Source organism: Tiliqua scincoides, chromosome 13 (assembly GCF_035046505.1).
Source record: "Tiliqua scincoides isolate rTilSci1 chromosome 13, rTilSci1.hap2, whole genome shotgun sequence".
Classification (NCBI taxonomy): Eukaryota; Metazoa; Chordata; class Lepidosauria; order Squamata; family Scincidae; genus Tiliqua; species Tiliqua scincoides.
This window is the reverse complement of record NC_089833.1, coordinates 15,609,547-15,631,243: the sequence shown is the minus strand read 5'-3', so window position 1 is coordinate 15,631,243 and position 21,697 is coordinate 15,609,547. Positions and strand designations below refer to the sequence as shown.

The 21,697-nt window shown below is 46.9% G+C and overlaps 1 protein-coding gene across 3 annotated transcripts in view; it reads left to right on the top strand.

Moving 5' to 3' along the window:
* TNRC18 (trinucleotide repeat containing 18) overlaps positions 1-21,697 on the top strand; it is a 97,098-nt gene that overhangs the window by 63,620 nt on the left and 11,781 nt on the right. For all 3 annotated transcript variants that reach the window (XM_066640482.1, XM_066640483.1, XM_066640481.1), the window contains 8 exons: positions 1,743-1,917; positions 3,867-4,230; positions 5,974-6,252; positions 12,536-12,757; positions 17,688-18,130; positions 19,334-19,501; positions 19,741-19,882; positions 20,398-20,515. In XM_066640482.1, coding sequence (XP_066496579.1) covers positions 1,743-1,917; positions 3,867-4,230; positions 5,974-6,252; positions 12,536-12,757; positions 17,688-18,130; positions 19,334-19,501; positions 19,741-19,882; positions 20,398-20,515 — 1,911 coding nt within the window. The remainder of the gene's footprint in view (positions 1-1,742; positions 1,918-3,866; positions 4,231-5,973; positions 6,253-12,535; positions 12,758-17,687; positions 18,131-19,333; positions 19,502-19,740; positions 19,883-20,397; positions 20,516-21,697) is intronic.

Sequence of the window (21,697 nt, the reverse complement as noted above, 5' to 3'; positions counted from 1 at the left end):
GCATGACCGCCCTCCTTACAATCTCCCCTTCTAAAACTTTGAATTTAGAGGACGGAGTGTCCAGGATAGGGAATGTTCTGTACTTACGCCCTGCAGCTGAGATTTACTGCCATATTCAACAGCAATCTTTTAAAATCCAATTTTTTGTGGACAAGCAGATGCCAGGGGTTGCACTGGTTTACGCTGTCTCCTGAGAGTCTGCCTGTCAGGGATTTTAGGGCTTGAGCCAGAATCCTGACGGACTGAGGCTGGAACCTTGGATTCTGGTGCTATATATCCACTCAGTCCTAGTAGAAGTAAACAGGGCTAGATAACAACAAGCCCTTGTGACTGTAAGGATGCAGGCTCTTGATTGGCTTGGCCTGGAATGAAAACCAAGAGCCTGGCCTTTTGCCCTTACCTTCTGCTTGGTGCACTTGAAGTTCCATCCCTTGCATGAGCTCCAGCGTTGGATCTCAAGGCCCTTCAGATGGAGAACACATGCTCCAGGACTTAATTCTGGTACAGCCAGCCCCACAGGCCCACTCTGGCTTGATGAGAGCATGCAACGATGATTGTAAGGTTTAGGGCAACCAATTTTGCTTTTAAGCATTGGGGGAACCTTCTAGCCATAATAAGGTCAGCTATGCAATACGCAACCACCAGAATAGACAACTAGGCTACTTTTTGGTTCCCCCCCCCCAAACGCTTTGGCTTCTTAAATTATTATATATAAACTGCAAAAGCAGGCATGTCCCTGATGTCTGCCATTGGGTCACCCTGGCATAGTGCACCCTCTTGGTCTCTAGGGGTTGCACTCCCATTGTGAAGGCTGCAGTGGTGGTGGAAGTCATATCTTCCCAGAAAGCAGGAGTATAACAGGTTTCTGACTTTTGGCGAAATGCAAAGAGGCAGATCTCAGAAGCTAAGCAGGGTCAGGCCTGGTTAGTACTTGGATGGGAGACCGCCTGGGAATAGCGGGTGCTGTAGGCTTATACCATGATCTCGGAAGCTAAGCAGGGTCAGGCCTGGTTAGTACTTGGATGGGAGACCGCCTGGGAATAGTGGGTGCTGTAGGCTTGTACCATGATCTCGGAAGCTAAGCAGGGTCAGGCCTGGTTAGTACTTGGATGGGAGACCGCCTGGGAATAGCGGGTGCTGTAGGCTTGTACCATGATCTCGGAAGCTAAGCAGGGTCAGGCCTGGTTAGTACTTGGATGGGAGACCGCCTGGGAATACTGGGTGCTGTAGGCTTATACCATGATCTCGGAAGCTAAGCAGAGTCAGGCCTGGTTAGTACTTGGATGGGAGACCGCCTGGGAATACCGGGTGCTGTAGGCTTATACCATGATCTCGGAAGCTAAGCAGAGTCAGGCCTGGTTAGTACTTGGATGGGAGACCGCCTGGGAATACCGGGTGCTGTAGGCTTATACCATAGTCTTTCGAGACTGAAGGTTGCCAACCAACTCAGGGGAAAAGTGTTCTTCCTTCCCATAACCCAGTGGTTTTCAAACTTACCTGCCTCATAATGCCCCTGCAGCCTCTTCTCTCTGGCTTAGCTTGGCACTGCCACCATCAAGGACGTCGTACTTTTATGTTGGAGAGAGGTGGCCACTCCTGACCAAGGCTTTCTTCCTTGTAGCTGCTGTCCCTCAAAGGCTTGGCTTGTGGCGGGAAGACTCTTCGCTTTAGCTTCTCTTTACTTCTGTGGTCCTGCGAGAAGCTGCGGCCCCAACCACTGATTCCTTGTATCTGGTTTTTAGGCTGGGCAGGTGCTTGCTGCTCTCCGAAGACTCAGAGACGGGCGAAGGAACCAGGAAGAGGCACCGGGGCCTCCTTCTAGACGAGGACGAGGATGTGGAGTGCAAAAATGAGAAGATGAAGATCAGGCATCGAAGCTGGGATGAGCAAGACATGTTGGTCAACTTTTCTAGCGAGGTTTGTGCTTTGGGGCCCATGTGACATTGTGCCTGGGGCAGAGAGGGCAGGGAGTTAGGGGTGGTGGCATGAACACCTTTTCCACTACAGGTTTAGTTTTGAGTTTAAGGAATCGCTTGTGAAAGGCAAGGCTCATCAGATTGTGTTGTCCCTCTGATTTGTCCATAGTGAAACTTTCTTGCGGATGCAACAAATTTATATTAAGTCTTGGAATATAGAAAGATTAGGTAGTTTGAGTGAGCTTCAGAACCTAGTTAAACCTTTGATCGCCTAGACCTGCAGTCCAAAGGAAGCTTCATTGGGGCAGAATGGCAGGGGAATATCGCCATGTGGCAACCATATCCTGCCATTAAGCTTCTATGAACCAAAGCTTCCTTATTCTTGAATCTTCTCTCATGTATGTGATAGGAGGTAAGTTAGAATGAGAGAGGGTCTCGTCTGATTGCCCAGCCAAGGGAACATCTGAGATGAGCAGAAATTTGAATGCAGGCCACATGTGTCAAATGTCAATTTTTTTTTTGTCACCTCAGTGTATTGGCTTTTGGGTCTACTCCTGTGTAAACTTAGGAGCCAAACAGAGTTCCTGGGCTAGTACTTGGATGGGAGACCGCCTGGGAATAGCGGGTGCTGTAGAATGAACCATGCGCATCACAAGATGTGTAAAATGGTCTGTGTGGGCCAGGAGTGGGCTAAAGGTTTCCAGAGTGCTGCAAGAAATCTTTGCAAGTGTTCACAAAACACTGTGCGCTTTTCTTGTCATGTTTCATCAGAGGAAAAACACCTCCCACCCTTAAACCATCTCTTTTAATTTTGCTTCTGATAAGATTCCAGGGAGTACTCAGCCTCGGAGGCTAAGGCTGTGAATGATGGCTTATATCTTATGAACTGCTATTCTTTTACCTCCCCTGTTTCTTCCACCAAAAATATCACAATGGAGTCAGAACGGCATAGCTGTCATTAAATACATAATAGGGGGTATTGCAAATCAATTAAAGGCACAAAAATTATGGTGAACACCTGCCTCTCCCACAGCCTCTCATTGCTTTGAATGCCAGAGTGTTAAGATTAAGTTGCTCAACATGAGGGGACTCCAGTCATTAAATACTCTGTTCAGCACAAAGGAGAAAGTTGTGTTTTGTTTCCCCCCCCCCCCTTTTTCATAGTCTTCTGGTTTCATCCAGCAAAACCAGCATTTTTAAAACTGTGTTTTGGAAAACACTGGGGGATGCTTGAAAGCTGATCAGGCGTCCCTCAAAGAGGAGATTAAAAACTGGCGATCAGAGGCCTTTGAAAGGTGGCTTAGCTGCAGGGTGACCAGATGTCCTCTTTTTCCAGGATGTCCTCTTTTTTTATCCTTGTGTCCTGGAAAAGAACTTAAATGTCCTCCTTATCCTTGTGAGCTGCCCCACAGGCAGTGCAGAGCCCTCTTAAAATTAATAAATTATATGCAATATGGTTGTAAATTTAATAACAATATAGTGTCACATGAAATCAGTATACCAGTGTTTTTAGCTTTTATTTTGTCATGTCCTACATTTTTCTTGGATATTCTACATTTTGGGCTGCCTTGTCCTTTTGTGGTTATGACATCTGGTCATCTTGGATGAAAGTAAACTGGAAGTAGTTTCCAGTTGTGTCTGGGAGGCTTTCTAAGGCCCGCAAAGAGAGTGGGTTGCGGGAGGGTGCAACATGGAAGCAGCCTCTGGGGGACTCCAAGTAAGGCTTTTGGGGGCTGATTTGAGCATTGTGTCACGACCCACCGCACATTGGGTTGCAACCCACAGTTTGGGAAGCACTGTTATTTGATAGATGGGCAAGCTGCAGGCAGTCTCCTCAAGTCAGAGCTGTTGGAGATCATGGCAGTGAGTGTAGTCAACCGTTAGATGGGGGGGAAGCACAGGTGCCTGCAGTGAATTCACCTGTGCCCCTTGCGTGTCCTCCTCCTGCAGTTAAAGATTAAGAAGAAGAAGCTGGCCTCGGATCAGGAGCAACTTGTGAGCAAGCTTGACAAAGCCCTGTCCCTCAGCAGGCACAAGTTGAAATTCCCTTTTAAGTTTGCAGACAGCTCCGTGGGGAAGCACAAAACGGCTGGCTGCGGCGGCACGCGTTACTTGTCGCCCCACCACACCTTGCTCGGCAAGGACAAGAAGAAGAGCTTGGCCAAATCCCTGAGCTTCTCCCTGAAAGCCTCCAAGGAAGGTAAAAACAAAATGGCAGCCAAAATGAAGAAGATGGAGGTGGGGCTCAAAGTCAAGCGTCATCTGAAGGTTTCCAGTTCACCCACAATATCCGACGCGAGCAGCTATTCCTACAGTAAGTCACATGGTGTTTTCTTCTTCTTCAGATCTTTCCTTCTGACTGCTTCTGATTTGGCGTTGTTGAAAAGTAAAGGTTTACGGCCCAATCCTATCCGATTTTCCAGTGCCAGTGCTGCTGTGCCAACGGGGCATGCACTGCATCCTGTGGTAGGGAGGCAGTCACCGAGGCCACCTCAAGGTATAGGAACACTTGTTCCCTTACCTTGGGGCTGCATTGTGGTTGCACTGGTGCTGGAAAGTTGGATAGGATTGGGCCCTCAGTCTCTTAAGCCTCATGGTGGTGGTAATTGAGTTTTTGTTCCAAATGGGAGGAGAAAAAAGGCCAGCCTGTCTGACTTTTCCTCCACAAGACCAGGTCTACCTGTCCCTGGAGCACAGATCGACCTGGCTTCACAAGGCAGAGCCTAGGTCTATCCATCCTTCCAGTTGGCCTGGCCTCTTGTCTTTTGCTCTCCGTGAGGCCGGGTCTACCTGACAGGAGAATGGGAGATGGCTGGCTGGGCAGATTGGTCAGATCTCAAAAAAGACATAGTGGAAATGGAAAAGGTGCAAAAGAGAGCGACTAAGATGATTACGGGGCTGGGGCACCTTCCTTATGAGGAAAGGCTACGGCGTTTGGGCCTCTTCAGCCTAGAAAAGAGATGCCTGAGGGGGGACATGATTGAGACATACAAAATTATGCAGGGGATGGACAGAGTGGATAGGGAGATGCTTTTTACACTCTCACATAATACCAGAACCAGGGGACATCCACTAAAATTGAGTGTTGGGAGAGTTAGGACAGATGAAAGAAAATATTTCTTTACTCAGCGTGTGGTTGGTCTGTGGAACTCCTTGCCACAGGATGTGGTGATGGCGTCTGGCCTGGACGCCTTTAAAAGGGGATTGGACAAGTTTCTGGAGGAAAAATCCATTACGAGGTACGCATGATGTGTATGCGCAACCTCCTGATTTAAGAAATGGGTTATGTCAGAATGCCAGATGCAAGGGAGGGCACCAGGATGAGGTCTCTTGTTATTTGGTGTGCTCCCTGGGGCATTTGGTGGGCCGCTGTGAGATCTAGGAAGCTGGACTAGATGGGCCTATGGCCTGATCCAGTGGGGCTGTTCTTATGTTCTTATGTTCTTATGTCATACCCAGAACTTCAGGGGTGGGACACAGTCAATGGCAGTGACACCATGAATTACTGCAGTGGGTGACACCAATCCTAGTGACACCACTGGTTATTGCATCATACATTTCACCCCCATTTTACATGGTAAGATTCTCCTGATCTTCCTTCTGCACAACATTCACCCAAACAGAGGTGAGGAAGAGTGTAGGTTCTCTATTTAGCTGTGCTGTTTTTTGACAGGGAGACGGCGAAGGAATCCATTTTCATAGTCAGAAAGACACAAAAGCGGAGTTAGGCTCATGGTTGTTGAAATGTGCAGGCTTGATAGTTGATTTTATTGCAGTGGTTGAGAGGCTGAGCTATGAACTTTCCTGGTTCGAATCGCACTTCTCCATGATTCGCTAGGTGGCCGTAGGCTATCCGCTTCCTCTGAGTCTTGCCCTTCCCATCTGCAATATGGGTGTAATGGTGACTATTGCTTTCTGTAGCAATATTCTATTTCTATTGCTTTCTCCTCTAGCAAGCCTTTTTTTAATTCCACCAATATAAGGCACTGGTATTTTTCAGTATGTTGTGAGATGGATAAAATTGCCTTGCTAAGCAGCCCACCTACTCTGACTGCAGATACAGACTCTGAGGGCGATGATGAATCCCTGAAGGACGAGTGGTCTTCTCAGCCCCCTTCCAGCTCCAGAATGAGACCCCCCGGCCTCTACGGTGTCGTGGCCCCCAAGCGCAGCAGGATCACTGGAGGCCTCAAACCAGTCAAGAAGGGCATCCCTACTGCAAGAACTCTCAAATCAAAATTGGCCGCCGGCAGGAAGCAGCCGTTTTGTTTGCTGCCTCGAGAGGCTGAAGTCGGGTCTTCGTTCAGTGATTCATCGGAGGACTCGTTTGATCAAGGTTACTAGATTATAAAACAAAACAAAAAGCATCCATGTCTGAGTGAGTGAGAGAGCCTGGGAAAGTGGGCTGGGGATTGGGAACATGGTTGGCCAACGTGGGTGGTATTTGTGGTTGGCCATCTGGGGCGATGATCTTCCTGGCTGTATGGCCTGCCTTTTTTTTTTTTTTTTAGTACACCTTTTTATATAAAAAGAACCTGCTTGTGTCACACTCTCTATTGTTATTTTATGATCTACTTGCTTTTCTAAGAGCTTTTATATCAACTGGAGACATAGCTGTCACCTGGCTTCCCCCCTCCTTTGCCCTCCTAAACTTTTTTTAGCCCTTCATCTCTTGTTGCCATTGCTGTTGTTGTATGTGGCCTGCTTTATTTTATTTTTTTCTAATTTTCATTTTGGCATGTGTAGCGGCTTGGAAGGATGTTTGTAAATTAAGACGACTTCTGTTGTGTGGGAGTTCCCCCCCCTTTGATGTTTGTACTGCAATGTGGTACCGAGCTTTTTATTAAAAGTTTCCAGTTTGTTTTTAACTAAACCAGTCTGCCTTGTCTCTCTTGCTGTGTCTTCTCACTAGGGCAATTAGCTTGCTGCTTCACTCCATCTCGCTGTCCCTCATTGCTTCCAAAAGAATTAGAGGAAAAAAAAGAATTAACATATTTGCAATGTAATCTCTATTATTCAAATATCCCTGGTTTGCCATTCTTGAAGGTTTTTTTTTTTAATTTTCTAGGAAGAGAAGCAAATGTATACATTGATTGCTCCTTTACTCTAAATCTTGCTATATTGTGTTTCGATAATTCTACAGAGGGGGATGCATTTTTTTTTTTTGCTGCCCTCCCCAGCCATACAGGTTGTGCATGCTTTATCCAAAATGCTTGAACCAGAAGTGATTTGGATATTGGATTTTTCTGTATTTTGGATTACTTACATACACCTAATGAGAGATCTTGGCGAATGGAGCCCAAGTCTAAACACAAAATTCATTTAGGTTTCATATACCCCTTATATGCACATAGCCTGCAGGTGATTTTATACAATATTTTTAAAAGATAATTTGTGCATGAAACAGTTTGTGATTTCATTTCTTTTAGGCAAAAAAAGTTTTTTAAGAGGCCATATTTTAGAATATTCCGTTATTTTAGAATTCTGGATAAGGGGTACCCAACCTTACTTTGGAAAAGAAATGAAAAATAATTAAACCTGGTAGTTTTTTCCATTTAAAAAAAATGGCTTAATTCCATTTTTAAAAGCCCCCTTTTCTTTGTTGACTTCCACCTGGGGGAGGGGGGGGTCAAACCATTCAAAAAAGCCAAGATTTTTTTTTTATGAAGTTTGCCTTTTTTAAAAAAAGCAACCAAGAGGGTTATGAATATTTCAGACCTTTTAAGAATTATTCAAGGGCAAAGAAATCGCTAAATAAATATGATACAAGAGTAGTGGGGATTGATCTTGATGTGATGCCTTTTCTTGTCTGTTTCTTGTTCTCCTGTGGTGAAGGAGGGGGAAAAAGACTGAGGAGAGAGAGGTGGAAGGATGAATACTTGGGACTAAGCCTGTAGACCACAAGGGTTTTCTTCTTATTTTAGAGAGCACTCATTAAATAGTAATAATAGGGAAAGGTCATTTGACTGAGCCCCTAGACTTGGAAACTCCAGATCCCACGAGAACAGCAGCTTGTCTTGACTGTCTGTTAAGCAAGAGGGATGGAAAACTATAATCCACAGTCATTATCAGCCCCGGGTTTATCTGATAATTTGAATTTTTGCTGCTGTAAAAATTCCTCTTTGCGATTAAAGAAGGCTGCTTAGGGACTCTTGATCTCATTCTCCTGCCTCCTTTTTTCCCCCTTGACCAAGTTTGGCTCACTTTAGGTAATCAAAATATGAAGCAAAAGCAAGATTTTTTTTTTTAATGGTTCGGAAATAATCCTCACCAAAGAATTTTTTTTAAAGCATGAGTGAGGAAGAACAAAGAGGAACCTTTTAAAGAACAGAATTCAGAGGAAACACAGAACTCAAGGGGGATTCTATGCTTAAAGCAGCCTTAATGTAACCTTCACTCAATGAGGTATCCATTCTTATATTCAATCCACCGTGTCTCCATGGTCCTAAAGTTGTATTTTTGGAAAATGTTTTTAAACGTAAAGGTTAAAGTTATCCCCCCCCCCATTAAGATTTCCTGGTGTTTTTTTTTTCCCCCTTGACAACCAAACAGTGAATGGACCCCAAGAACATTTTTAAGACTGCCCACCTTTTTCACAAGATAGGGGTTTTGGAGGGGTGGAAAAAGAGCATTATAAAGGTGTGTCATTCAGTGGTGAAAATGTTTTGGAGAAGGCAGAATCTTGGCGGGTGGAAGGGAGGAACATTGACACTTTTTGCAACTGCCTATATATATTTAATCTGGTTTTTTTCTTTTCCTGAGGGATATTTGGCTAATAGTTTTTCTGCTGGCTTTCCCTGATTACTAAAACCATTAATAACCTCCACTTTCCCAGTGTGCTTGGTTTCTTGCTGCAGCTGCTTGGCCAACCCTTCCTACCCTTGAACCCTACCCATAATGCTTTGACTGTCTATATTGCATTTGTTCTCACCCGCCACTAAAGAAGCAAAGTAATTTTGGCTGGGAGTAGGGCAGACACTGCTAAGAGATGGCTCCTTAACCATGAACCTCAATCTTGACTATGTAGGTAGGCAAAAACACTTCCCCCACCCCCTCTTTTTCATACCCTCCTTCTACTGCAGCGGTTTTTGCAGTCTTAAGTTTAGTAACGATGCTGAAATTTTGTGGATTGAAAATAAAATATCTATTTTGGGGTTTTGGGTTCTTAATTAAAACAGCTGGATTTCTTTAATTGCTCATAATCGCCAGTATTTTGCTGAAGACTCCAGAACAGGTGTTGCAGTCCTTGCAACTGCCTCTAGGGTATACTTGTCCTCTCCAGTGAAATGTCAGTTTCAGGAAAGCCCGTTGAGAGGGGGACACCCAACCTCTCCCTCTGTGGGGCTCATTTTCTTTCCAAAAAGGCCTTGTGGATCCTTCTCTAGCACAAATGTTAAGTGAAAATTCTCTTCTTCCTTTGAATGAGGAGGAGGGCAGAGTCCTAAAAAAAGTGACGGTAGATGAACTTGCCTTGCTATAAGCAGATTTGCAAGACCTCGTCTGCACATGGGGCACAAAGAGGGGGTGGAATCCAGAGGTGGTAGAAGGGGGCTGTAGTTCTGAGTGAAGATGTGGCTGTCCAGCCCATTCTGTTTTCTGCTTGCGGGGATCAGCCCATTCTCTGCAGGATTCCACTTGTGGGGAATCTTTTTCTTTTTCTTTTTTCAGATTAACCTCCTGCAGGATGCTACAGTCTGTTCTAGCATCCTGGATTTTCACCACCTCGTTCTTCCACGAGTGTAGATGAGGCCTCTGCTTGTTACAGGAGAACTCCTTGTATTGAGAACTTCTCTCTGCAACTTACACTGAAGTGAACCTCTTGTGCTCCCGTAATTGCAGTGGGGGTGGCTAGAGCTTTTGTTTGAATCCGGGTTTGACCCTGGAATCCGGGAAGCGATGGGTCTGTCTCTTTCATGGGGGAAGAGTGCCTGTCCCCTTTAAGCTAGCCTGCCTGGGTTCCAATTGGAGACTTGGATGGAGGGTGTGGTGTCCTGTCACAATGGAACAGTGTTGGAAACGCCTGGGACTTATGAATCATTTCCCAGCGATTGTGCCCAGTTTCCTCGGCAGGAATTCTGGCCCCTCTTGGCTTTGACAAGAGTGTGAGCTTTTCCCAGTGTTGCAGTTGTTAGCCGAGCATCTCCGTTGACTTGCACTTGAGACGGAGCTTCTTGCTGTGGAAAACACAAGGCTGCAGCAGCAGATGGGCCTGTGAGCCCATCAGAAGGTCCTCTCACCCAGGCCAGCCTCTGAACCCTCACTGGGGGGCCTCCATGAGGGCCCAGTGCTGGTCCTGTGACTGCCAGCCCTTCGGGCCTGTCTCAAGACACAGTTATGCTGGCCTAGTAGCTTGTAGTAACCTCCCTCCATGGCGTGATCTCTGAGCATTTTACCAATGGTGTGGGGAAATGTGCACCATCATGACATCAGAACCTAGGCCACCACAAAGGAGGGGATGCACAGAGCCTTGTGTTTCTAACAGGCGAAGGTCCACACATTTTCAGTGACCTGGCTTTGCTAGCCTGCCAAAATCTTTGGTTGGCACAGCCATGTCTCTCTCCCACATGTGGAGAAGGGTCGGAGAATGCCTCAAACCTTGGCTGACTTCAGAACGGATGGGGAAACACAGTAACAAACTTCCTTACCCTTTTCCCTTGAAAATGAAATCTCGTTCCCCCAAATAACAGCAATTCACTCCGTCCGTCACAAGCTTCAGAGTGCATCTATGGACCTCTCTTATAGCGTGTGGTTCTGCCCTCTTACAAACCTATACTTCCTTTTTGTTTAAAAGGTAAGATTCAAATGTATAGGTGCATTGATGCCTTCACAAGAGCTGGAGAGCGCCGATTTGCAAATTGCTCATTGCCCAGGGTTCTCTAGAGTTGATCCAAAGGACTGTTTTTGGAAGGAAAAAATAAACCTGTTTCTGGAGTCAGCAGCATGACATACAAATGAAAAGAAATGGAATTTTTGCAACTGTATGTAATCTTTGGAAGTAATCCCCCCCCCCCAAACTGCTGGAATTTGGACAGGCCAATCTAACACAGATCAAAAGGACCCAACAGTCTGCCTACACTTAACCAGCTTTGAATTGCTGTCGGTCTGCTTGGCGATACGGTGATCTGATGCTGTGTTTGATATAATATATATAAATGTCTATATATATTGAACAATACCTATGGAATCTTAAATGTGCGTTTTTGCTCCTCATCTCTTGGCCGTGCTCTTCCCAGCCATCTTGTTGCATTTTATCTGTGGTAACTTAACAAATGTCTGTCTGTTGTTTTAACCAAGCTATGGTTTCCCTACTTGTACTGCTCTAGGGGAAAGCAAACAAAAAAAATGCAGCAGTGGCTGAAAGTTTTGGTACTGACTTGACTATACAACAAGCAGATGTGTCTAAATATCAACAGGGGCTGCATGTATTGCACCCAATTTCATGTGGCCCGTCAGACTTGGTTGTGTGCCAAAAGCTCTTGTTGGAAACTTGAGAAACTCCAGCTTTCAGCAAAATGGGTGACTAGTCCACATGGTTCAGGGATCGCACTGCAAAGGCAGAGTTTTTACTTACTACTTACACATGGAGCTTACAAGGATTTCATGATTAGTAATTGTGTGTGTTAGAATAGAAGCAGAAGTTACCAATCTGCAGTTATTGTCAGCAACTTGTCCTTAGTTTAAAGTAGGTTACGGGGACAAGGGCTTGTGCAAAAATTTTGATGGGAAAAGGTGGGTTTTTTTAAAGGGGTGATTTGAAAGAGGTCATCAAGGTGACCTTCTGGGGAGGTACTCTGAGCAAAAGGGGGGACAATAAGGTAAGGTATAGTTATTTCAGTGATAGGAGACTTTCAGAAAGCTGCCTTGAAGGTTTTAATTTTAGGACAAAGCAGGGTATAAATATTTTAATAAATGAAAGAAACGGGCGGACTTCTTCCCTGAGTCTCAGATCATGGAGGCAACTGATACCTTAAATATTTGAAAGCCTACCACTTCCTACAGCACCCAAAGTACTTTTTTATGATAAGGTTCTATGCATTTTTGTCTATATATTTGCACGATGGCTTCTGCAAATATTTCAATGCTCCAAAATCTCAGCCTACAGGAAGGATCTGTGGTCACCTAACCAAGCAAAAAGATAGTCTTTCTTTGGTAGTCTTGTTGGCTTCAGGATGAAATAGGAATTTGAATCCTGGGCCACGATCCAGAGAGAGGTGCATATTTTCATTAGTGTGTCATAAAAGGTCGAAAACTTGGGCGGGACTCAGTGAATGGTCATCATCAGCTTGAGGTTAGGGGGTGTTGCAATGCATCCTTATTTTTTCACCTGGGAGATATTTTGGGAGGGTATGTGGGTTTGTATTGATGGGAACAGGTTGACTCTACAGGTAGGGTGTGAGTTGGGGGAGGCGTGTCCACACAAGGGCCTGGCCAACCCCTGCTGCAGTGAGGTCTTGCTGGAAAACCAGGGACCCTGCAGATGCTTCTCAAGTAGCACCAAGTGACACTCGGTGACAAAGGCTGGTCTGTCCCCTAGTTCGGTGTCAGAGGCTGGGGAATCTAGGACTTTAGGGAAGATGTCGTTCAGCTTTGTAACGGGCTCACTGTTTTCTCCATGCCAGAGTCTACCGAGGAGGAGGAAGATGAAGAAGAAGCAGATGACTATGGACTGGGGGGCCACGACAGGCTTTCCTCCCCTGCGCTGGATGAGAGCGGCTTGGGACTGCTTGCGAGGTTCGCTGCCAGTGCGATGCCAAGTCCCGTCATCCCGCCCTCTCTGTCCATCGTCCAGCTGGAGGCCAAGCAGAAAGCTAAGAAAAAAGAAGAGCGGCAAAGTTTGATGGGTAAGCTTGATGGGTATGGTCAGCAACTGTTACCCTGCACATGTCCGATCTTGGAAGCTAAGCAGAGTCAGGCCTGGTTAGTACTTGGATGGGAGACCGCCTGGGAATACCGGGTGCTGTAGGCTTATACCATGATCTCAGAAGCTAAGCAGAGTCAGGCCTGGTTAGTACTTGGATGGGAGACCGCCTGGGAATATTGGGTGCTGTAGGCTTATACCATGATCTCAGAAGCTAAGCAGAGTCAGGCCTGGTTAGTACTTGGATGGGAGACCGCCTGGGAATACCGGGTGCTGTAGGCTTATACCATGATCTCAGAAGCTAAGCAGAGTCAGGCCTGGTTAGTACTTGGATGGGAGACCGCCTGGGAATACCGGGTGCTGTAGGCTTATACCATGATCTCAGAAGCTAAGCAGAGTCAGGCCTGGTTAGTACTTGGATGGGAGACCGCCTGGGAATACCGGGTGCTGTAGGCTTATACCATCGTCTTTCAAGACTGAAGGTTGCCAACCATGGAGAGCTGGTATGGTGTGGTGGTTTGGGAGTTGGACTTAGACCTGCAAGATCCAAATTCAAATGCCCACTCAGCCACAAAGCTTCCTGCGTAACCTTGGGCCAGTTCTCTCTCTCTCTCTCTCTCTCTCTCTCTCTCTCTCTCTCTCGCTCTCTCCCTCTCCACTGCACCTACCTCACAGGGTTGCTGTGAGCACACAAGGAGGGGAGGAACCATGTACACCACCCAGAGCTGCTTGGAGGAAGGGCAGCATGGAAATGTGGAAAATTTTTTTAAAAAATGGGCTTCCTCCTCTCTTGGTTTGGCTGCAGGGAATGTGGCAAAGCAGGGGAAGGAGCAGGCCGTCAGCTGAGCTAGGTGGGAAGATATTCAACAGACATGGGGAGAGAGTCAAAAGGTTTCTCTCTGAACACCCTGCCAAAGGGAGGTGGCGAATTCTGGGCGAGGGAGCTGAAGACAGGAGAGTGCATCTCCATCAAGCTCTTACAATGCCCCCCCATCTGTCTTGGTTGTCTTTCCTACCTCCCCCTCCCCCATATGAATAATTGAAATCTCACTTTTTAATTCCCTCGTGAGCCGTGGCTGCAGAAGTACCCCCAGGGCAACATAGTTCTCAGCCAGGCAGTAAAAGGCTCCATTTATAAACCCCTTTATTAATATGTATGAAATGATAATGGAATTTATAGTGGGTTTCTACATGGAAATGATGGCTTCCATGGGAGTCTAGCTTATTTTTAGCCTCTCTGCCATGTCAGGCCTTTGCCAGTGCTGGGAGCAGATAAAATCTAGGGGTGTTGGGGGGGGGGCAATTGCTTTCCACTTGATTCAGTGGGGGACCACTGGCTTCAAAAGGGGACTGGATAAACGAATAAAAGAGACATGGTGGTTTGGAACCTCCATGTTCAGGAGCAGTTGCCCTCTCAAATTCCAAGGAACAGCAGTGGGGCAGGACCATGGCCTTCTTGCCATGCTCGTGAGGTTCCCAGAAGCATGTGGCCCTGCTGTCTGATACAGGGTGCTGAATTAGGGTACCTGTTTGCAGTGGTGTCTCTAGGGGAGTGCAGGCCACACCAGGTGGCACCTTCTGGGTGTGTGTGTGTCACAACTGGTGGCCAAAATGATGAAATCTTGGTATTTTGGAGTAATGCCATCACGTTATCTGTTATTCAAAGGATAATTTAATGCAGAATGCAATGGAATACACTGCATTGAAACATCTATGTTGAAACATCTATCAGAAGTTACAGCCGCATAACCAGAAAGCTGCCTTATGTAACAAAAAGTGGATATTCTTCACTCAAAACTGACCAATGAGACTGGTTGTCCCAAGAGCCAATGAGGTGGTACCCGATGAGGCAAACCTTAGTGATGCCTCTGGACGGTTGATCTGATCCAGCAGGAATTTGTGTTCTAAATGGGTGATCAAATTTCAGTTTCAGCCCCAGAAAGCTTGGCTTGTATGCATGTCATCCCATGAACCATTCATTGTCTCTGGGAGCATTATGTGGTCGTGAAGATAACCAAGCCATGTTCTGAAGGCTGCAGTATTCATGGGGACGTGGCTGCAATATAGTTCAGGCATGCACTGAAATCTTTGGACCTCAGGGCAACAAATTCTGTGTTGCGCCAAGGTCCCTGGGCAGAAACTCGGAAGGTAAAAATCAGGATTATAAGTATTCTGCACAATCGATAGGGGGGAAGTGCAGAATTTAGGTCAGGTTGCAGAACTCAGCACCCTGAGTGTCTCAGTGTTTTGTTTTCTATGCCAGGGTTGCCCAAACCCTGGCCCTGGGGCCACTTGTAGCCCTTGAGGCCTCTCAATGCGGCCCTCAGGGAGCCCCCAGTCTCCAATGGGCCTCTGGCCCTCTGGAGATTTGTTGGAGCCCGCTCTGGCCCAACACAGCAGATCTCAGCGTGACGGTGACTGTTTGACCTCTCGCGTGGGATGAGGGCTCCCTCCACTGCTTGCTGTTTCATGTCTGTGATGCAGCAGCGGCAGCAAAGGGAAGGCCAGCCTTGCTTTGTGCAAGGCCTTTTATAGGCCTTGAGCTATTGCAAGACCTTCATTCATTCATATAAGTTCATCTTTAACATATTCATTTATGTAAACTTAAAGTAAATTTATTCAAATTTTAAATGTAAATTAATTCTTTTTTTACCCCCGGCCCCCCACACTGAGTCAGAGAGACGATGTGGCCCTCCTGCCAAAAATTTTGGACGCCCCTGTTCTATGCAATCAAGTTTCTAGCTCAAAAGTTTCTAGCTCAAGTTTCTAGCTACAAAAGAGAGAATGGAAAGTTTTGTGGGTGATTCTTGTTGAAATCTCAGAAGCGAGGGGCTAAGAAGGGATTCCCAGTGACCAGTGCGTGAAATTTCCTCTCTTTGCCCCTTCTTGCCCCGCCCCATAACCAGTCAACACCAAACAAACAAACATATTTGTATGTTAATCTGCAAGGTGTATACAGGCTACAGAAGGTTCACAGAGGGTGCCGTGGATTCTTGGCCCTAAGAACTGTGCCTGGAAGTGACTTAATTTGGGGTTAGAGTTTGCTCCCAGATTTTTCAGTGATGTCGGCGACCAGGGTCAGAGCGTCCCCGTGGATTGCATTGACAAGGACCGCATGGAAACTTGGCAAAAACGTGCTGTTGGGGCTTTTTGGAAGCACAATCTCAGGTACCTGCTTGCTCTGCAAGCAGAAGGATTCTGTGGCCCATCCATGGGTGCGGAGGGGATTTCCACAGATTCATTTCCTGATCTGGGGCATCTGCGCGGAATCCATTCAGCAGCGAGGCTTCCCTTGACCCTCCCTCTGTTGTGGAAATGGGGGCATCGGGTGTCCGTTTGGGCTGCTGAAGGATACTTGGAGCGACTTTCTGAATCTCAGGGCTGGAGAAGCAAGGCAGGTTTCCCCCACAGTTTGGTTGGCGAGGGACAGAAACCGGGGGGTGTTCGTCCAAAGCTGCAAGCCAGCAGGTAGGACTCTTTGTCTTGTGCTCAGACACATTCAGAATCCAGGTCAGGCTCTCTTTCAACCCAGCCTGCAGGAGGGCAGAGATTGAGGTCTTGGAGGCTGAGGTTTGTTCTGTGCTCTCCTGGGGCTTTTGAATTCCAGTCCGTGAACTTAAAATGCATCTCTTGAGACTTGCTCCAGGCAAGTGGTATTTTTAGTCTTGTTTGAATATGGATTGACTGCTTTTCCTGCCAACTGTCAACCCAAACAGTCTTTAAAATTACCTTTTCATTATGTTTTTTTTATTTTTTAATGCCCATAAGACAACCCAGGCCAGAGCTTGGGGTGATGCAAGCGCTTAACTCTTACCTGATATTCCTCTAGCTCTGGATTCCAGCAAATTGAATCTATGCTTTCTTTCCTCAAGTGAGCTGCAATGGTCTTGTGACCGATTCAACTCTTGTTTTGAAACACATCAAATCGTGCAAGTGACGGATAGAGGGATGTTCTTTTTCCCTTTCACACAACACCAGAACCAGGGGACATTCATTAAAATTGAGTGGCAGGAGAGTTGGAATAGATAAGAGAAAATATTTCTTTACCCAGCGTGTAATTAATCTGTGGAACTCCTTGCCACAGGATGTGGAGATGGCACCTGGCCTGGATGCCTTTCAAAGAGGGATTGGACAGATTTATGGAGGCAAAGTCCATCATATGTGCAACCTCAACGTTTTAGAAGTAGGCTACATCAGAATGCCAGGTGCGAGGGAGTGGCAGCAGGATGTAGGTTTCTTGTGTTATCCCTGAAGCATCTGGTGGGCCACTGTGAGATACAGAAAGTTGGACCAGATGGGCCTTTGGCCTGGTCCAGCAGGGCTCTTCTGATATTCTTTTGTAGGTTGCTGCACAAGGCATCTCTGGCCAACTCTTTATTTCCTCTGTGTGGCTATTCTTAGTACTGTCTCTGTGCATACAAGTCTCTGCCCCAAGGACTTCACAGTCTAACTGACAGAGTGAAGACAACACAGGAAGCAGGAATAAACTGGGGAAGGCGATGGAACTATGTCACCAAATGGATTCACAAAATGGTTGCACTACGTTCCAATGCACCAGACGGAATTGCTCTGTGGACGGACGGGGTCTTCATTAGTGCACAAACCTGCCTGCCTGTCTGTGAGGCCTTCCAGCTGGGCTTGGTATCTACGGACACTGAAATCTGTTGGCTCAGCATCCATGGATAAGGAGGGCCCAATGTACTTGGTGGTTACGACTGGGTGCATGGCCAGCGCGGCGAGTTGATTTGAACTGACTTGAAAGTGAGTTTAGAAGTGGTGGGGTCGGTTTTGTAGCCTGAATGCACAGCACAGATGTGCAGTTGAGGGCTAACATAGAAAAAAATGTTCTGGCAAATTCCATCAGGATGTCCCTTTTTAAAATTTATTTTTTCTTGCTCTTTTTTCACACTTAGGAACAGAGTTTGAATACACCGATTCAGAGAGCGAGGTGAAGATCCGGAAGAAATCTCCATCGGGTTTGCTTCGTGGGAAGAAGGGGCTGTTAGAACAAGGTGCCTTGACTGTACAGGCGGCAAGTGTGACGGACACCACCTCAGCTGGGAGCTCGGACAAGTCCAAGATGGCCTCCGAGAAGAACCGGAAGCTGAAAAAGCTCAAGCCGCCCAAGGACCTGAGCTTTGAGTTTGGCTTGGAGGCGAGCGACGATGACCTCTGGAACCGACGGCGGAGTGAGCGAATCTTCCTCCACGATGCCACCATGTCGTCGGCTATCCCTTCCCCCACCACACCAACTGGCACAACCCCCGTTTCCAAGTCTGGACGCTGTGTGAAGGGAACACCGCTGAGTCCCAAGAAAGAGGGGAGCAAAGTGAAGGAGAGGAAAGACCTTAGCAAGGTACGAGGCCCAATTCCTCTGCCAAGGAGCGATGGGGAGGTGAGGCTTCCCACAATTGACGGGGTAGGACAAAGAATGGGTAGGAACGATTACAGCAAGGCTGAATGCAGCCTGTAGCTTGAGATTACTTGGGAGTAGGCTCACAGTGGCTGTATATTGATTTTGAAGAGCTGGTTCACACATGCTTGCCTCTCACTCGATTTCTCATTACCGGATGGTTCTTGGCTGAATTAATTGTGTCTGGTGTAATGTGGAAGTTCTATCAGCCTGTCTTTCTTGCATGCAAAGCATCAAGTGATGACTGTAAGTGTGCAAAAAGCTGCCCAATTAAGGCTGCAATTAAATTTTTTTTTTTAAATGATTGCCAGGCTGGTCCATAGGAAAAAGAATCTCCTATCCAGGGTAGGGTAATGCTGTTATTTAGAAGCAACTAAGAAATTGACAAGGTGTCCCAGGGCAAGCATTGGAATCTGGCCAGATCTTTCATCAGGTTAGATAAGCGATTTTCAACCAGTGCGCTGCAACTCATTGGTGTGCTATGAATGGCCCACAGGTGTGTCACTGATGTTTGGGGGAGACTCTTCCGTATAAATGTCATGCGTGAGTTTAAAAAAAAATGCACTTGAGACTTCCTGCTGTACTAGTTCTCCACTTCGATCAGCGTTTTTCAAGGCACACTTACCTCTCTGGTCTTTGCCTCTTTTGCAATGTCACTTTCAGTTCCCAGGACACTTGTCTGGTTTCTGTGGCTCCGTTCCTAGAGCAATTGCAGTAATTGTCCATTCCTCTTCCTCCGCCAGTCTACCTTCACAAGAGGCTCTGCCGGTGAAGGAAGAGGGACAGACCATCTGTTACTACAGGTAGTTGCCCTAGAATCAGAGCCACAGAACCTGGATCGGTTTTTCAGCTATTTTTAATTGCTGTGCTCCAAGCTCCCACGGCACACCGGCAGATCTTTCGCAGCACACCAATGTGCTGTGGGGGGCACCAGTTGAAAACCACTGATGTACAGGGGCTCTCTGAGATGTATGGCAGAGGTTGTGACTTTCAGGCAAGTCTGAATCCTGGCTCCTATTCGGAGTTTCACTTGTGAGTTTCACCGTCTACCTGACTCTCCTTGGACTGCCTGTGCCAAAGGAACATGTATGTGTGAGCCACGCTTATGCTGAACAGATCCATATATTTTTCTGCCTCTTTCCACAGAAGAAGAAAAACAAAGAAGGACCGTTCTGCTCTTCCTCCTCCTCTTCTTCCCTCTCTCCTCCGGGCATCACCGGCTCCCCGCCTGACATCCGAGCCAGTTTAGTGACCTCTCTGGGCTCCAGCAAGAAGAGCAAAGCCAAGGTGAAAGCCAAAGAGGTGAAGAAAGAGGTGAGGGCTGGCACCACAGCATGAAACCGGTTGGAATGCGACTTTGGTCCCTGGGCATATGAGGCTGTCTAAGTACAGTGTGTTTGATGTTAGGAACAGGCTGTGACTTGGGGGGGGGTTGGAACCTGCTGGGCACACTCGCTGACATCATGGCCCTGGTGCCCAGCTTGGCTTCTTACTGGTGTCACTTTCTGCTCTGTGTGCTATTGCAAACACCCATTCATCTTGTGCCCACCCAGAACCGAGGGAAAGGAGGAGCGGTCAGCAAGCTGATGGAAAGCATGGCTGCCGAAGAGGATTTTGAGCCCAATCAGGATAGCAGCTTCTCGGAGGACGAAAACGTGTCACTGAGCGTGCTCTTGGAAAGGCCGCCCACTCCAGGTGAGCGACGGGCCCCCTGCCTTGACTGTTCTGCTGCTTTCTCTTTCCCTTTCCCTGAATTACATGGAGAGTTCCCACCCAATCTGGGATTACATCCTGAACGGAATGAGGTCACAGTCCTCTGTGGCCAATCAGATTTTGGCTGCAAGATAATGTGAAACCAGGGGCAGTTTTAAATGAAGTAAACTTTTTTCTTGCAAATAATGCCCCCCCCCCAATGTCAGTGAAAAGGGGAGGTGGGATAAGCAGCACCAAAAAAAGTTTCCAAAGGAATTTTGGTTTGCCCTTTAATATTAATGCCTGTAATAAAAAAGTTCTTGGAGTGGGAGCCATTAGTCCTGGATAAAAAGCGACTTGCCATCCAACCAGCTTCTGCATAGGATACAGAAGATGTGTGAATGAACCATTTGTGATACAGAATGTGTGAATGAACCATTTAAATCACCCTATACGGTGCTGCCTTTTGAAAACCCTGCTAACCCTCTCGCTCTTCTTGCTCTTCCAATATCCAACAGCTCCCCGTTCTTGTATCATCGACAAAGACGAGCTGAAGGATGGTCTGCGAGTCCTCATCCCGATGGACGACAAGCTACTCTATGCTGGGCACGTGAAGACGGTCCACTCACCTGACATGTAAGCAAAATGGAACGCAACTTGCGTTTGTTCTGGCAAATGCACCCAGAGCTGCTTTTCGTTTTGCGCATTCCACACAAGAGCATAGCGCATGGTTCTCAAACTTACCTGGATCGCGACTCCCCGTGGCCTCTTTATCCTGGTTCAACTGGGCGCTACCATCTTGAATCTCGCCAAATCTCACCAGATCCAAGACGGTGGCACCCAAATCTCCCAAGATTTCTTGAGATCCAAGACGGTGGCGTCCCAGGGGAACAGGTGTGAGTGGTCACGAGGGACATTCGTTGCACTCTGTGGGTGGGCTGCAACTCCCTTAGGTGTTGCAATGCACACTTTGGGAACCCCTGGCTGGCCTAGTGCTTGATGTTGAGCGTGAATAAAAGAAAACCAAAGTTCTAACCCTTAAGGCTGCAAAGACAGACTTGAAAGTGGATTGGGGGGCTGGTTCCTGGTAAAATCTCAGAAGCTGGCAAGGTGGGGAGTGATATTGGTGCCCTCCCCTGACTAGCTCCTTGCGCCTCCCCATAAGAGGCAGAATCAGTTATGCGAAGTCTGTTGCATACCTGTGCTGCTGTTTGGTCAATAGTGGTCTTCAAAGTGGCTTTGACGGAGACGATTAATCCGCCAAACGGTTAAAAATAGCCACAATACAACCGTTGAACATGCAGTGCCAGAACAAAGCTTTGGTTTTTCCATGCAGCCCCAAACCGAATTGACCCATACTGGGCTTTTCTTTTTTTTCACATTATGTATTATACTTTCATGTTTTGTTTTTGCTTCTTAAAATGTAAACGCATAAACAAGAAAAATGCCAGTCAACTTAATGTACATCATTTATGCGCAAGTCACAGAGTTCAGCGTTGACTGCTACGGAGTTCCTGAATTACTGTGTTTTTTAAATGCAGAATAACACAGCCCAGGGCTGTGGATATTCATACTGTAATTTCAACAGCCGTGCTGCAAAATTCCAGCAGCCTCTATATAAATATTCCCTGTTTGTGGCTGAAAGAAAAAAAAAATGTCTTGTTGGTTTGGGGCTTTTCTGCTTTGAGACATGTATTGGCAACCTTCAGTCTCGAGAGACTCTGGTATCGCGCTCTGAAAGGTGGTTCTGGCACAGCGTCTAGTGTGGCTGAAAAGGCCAATCCGGGAGTGACAATCCCTTCCACAACGGGAGCAAGT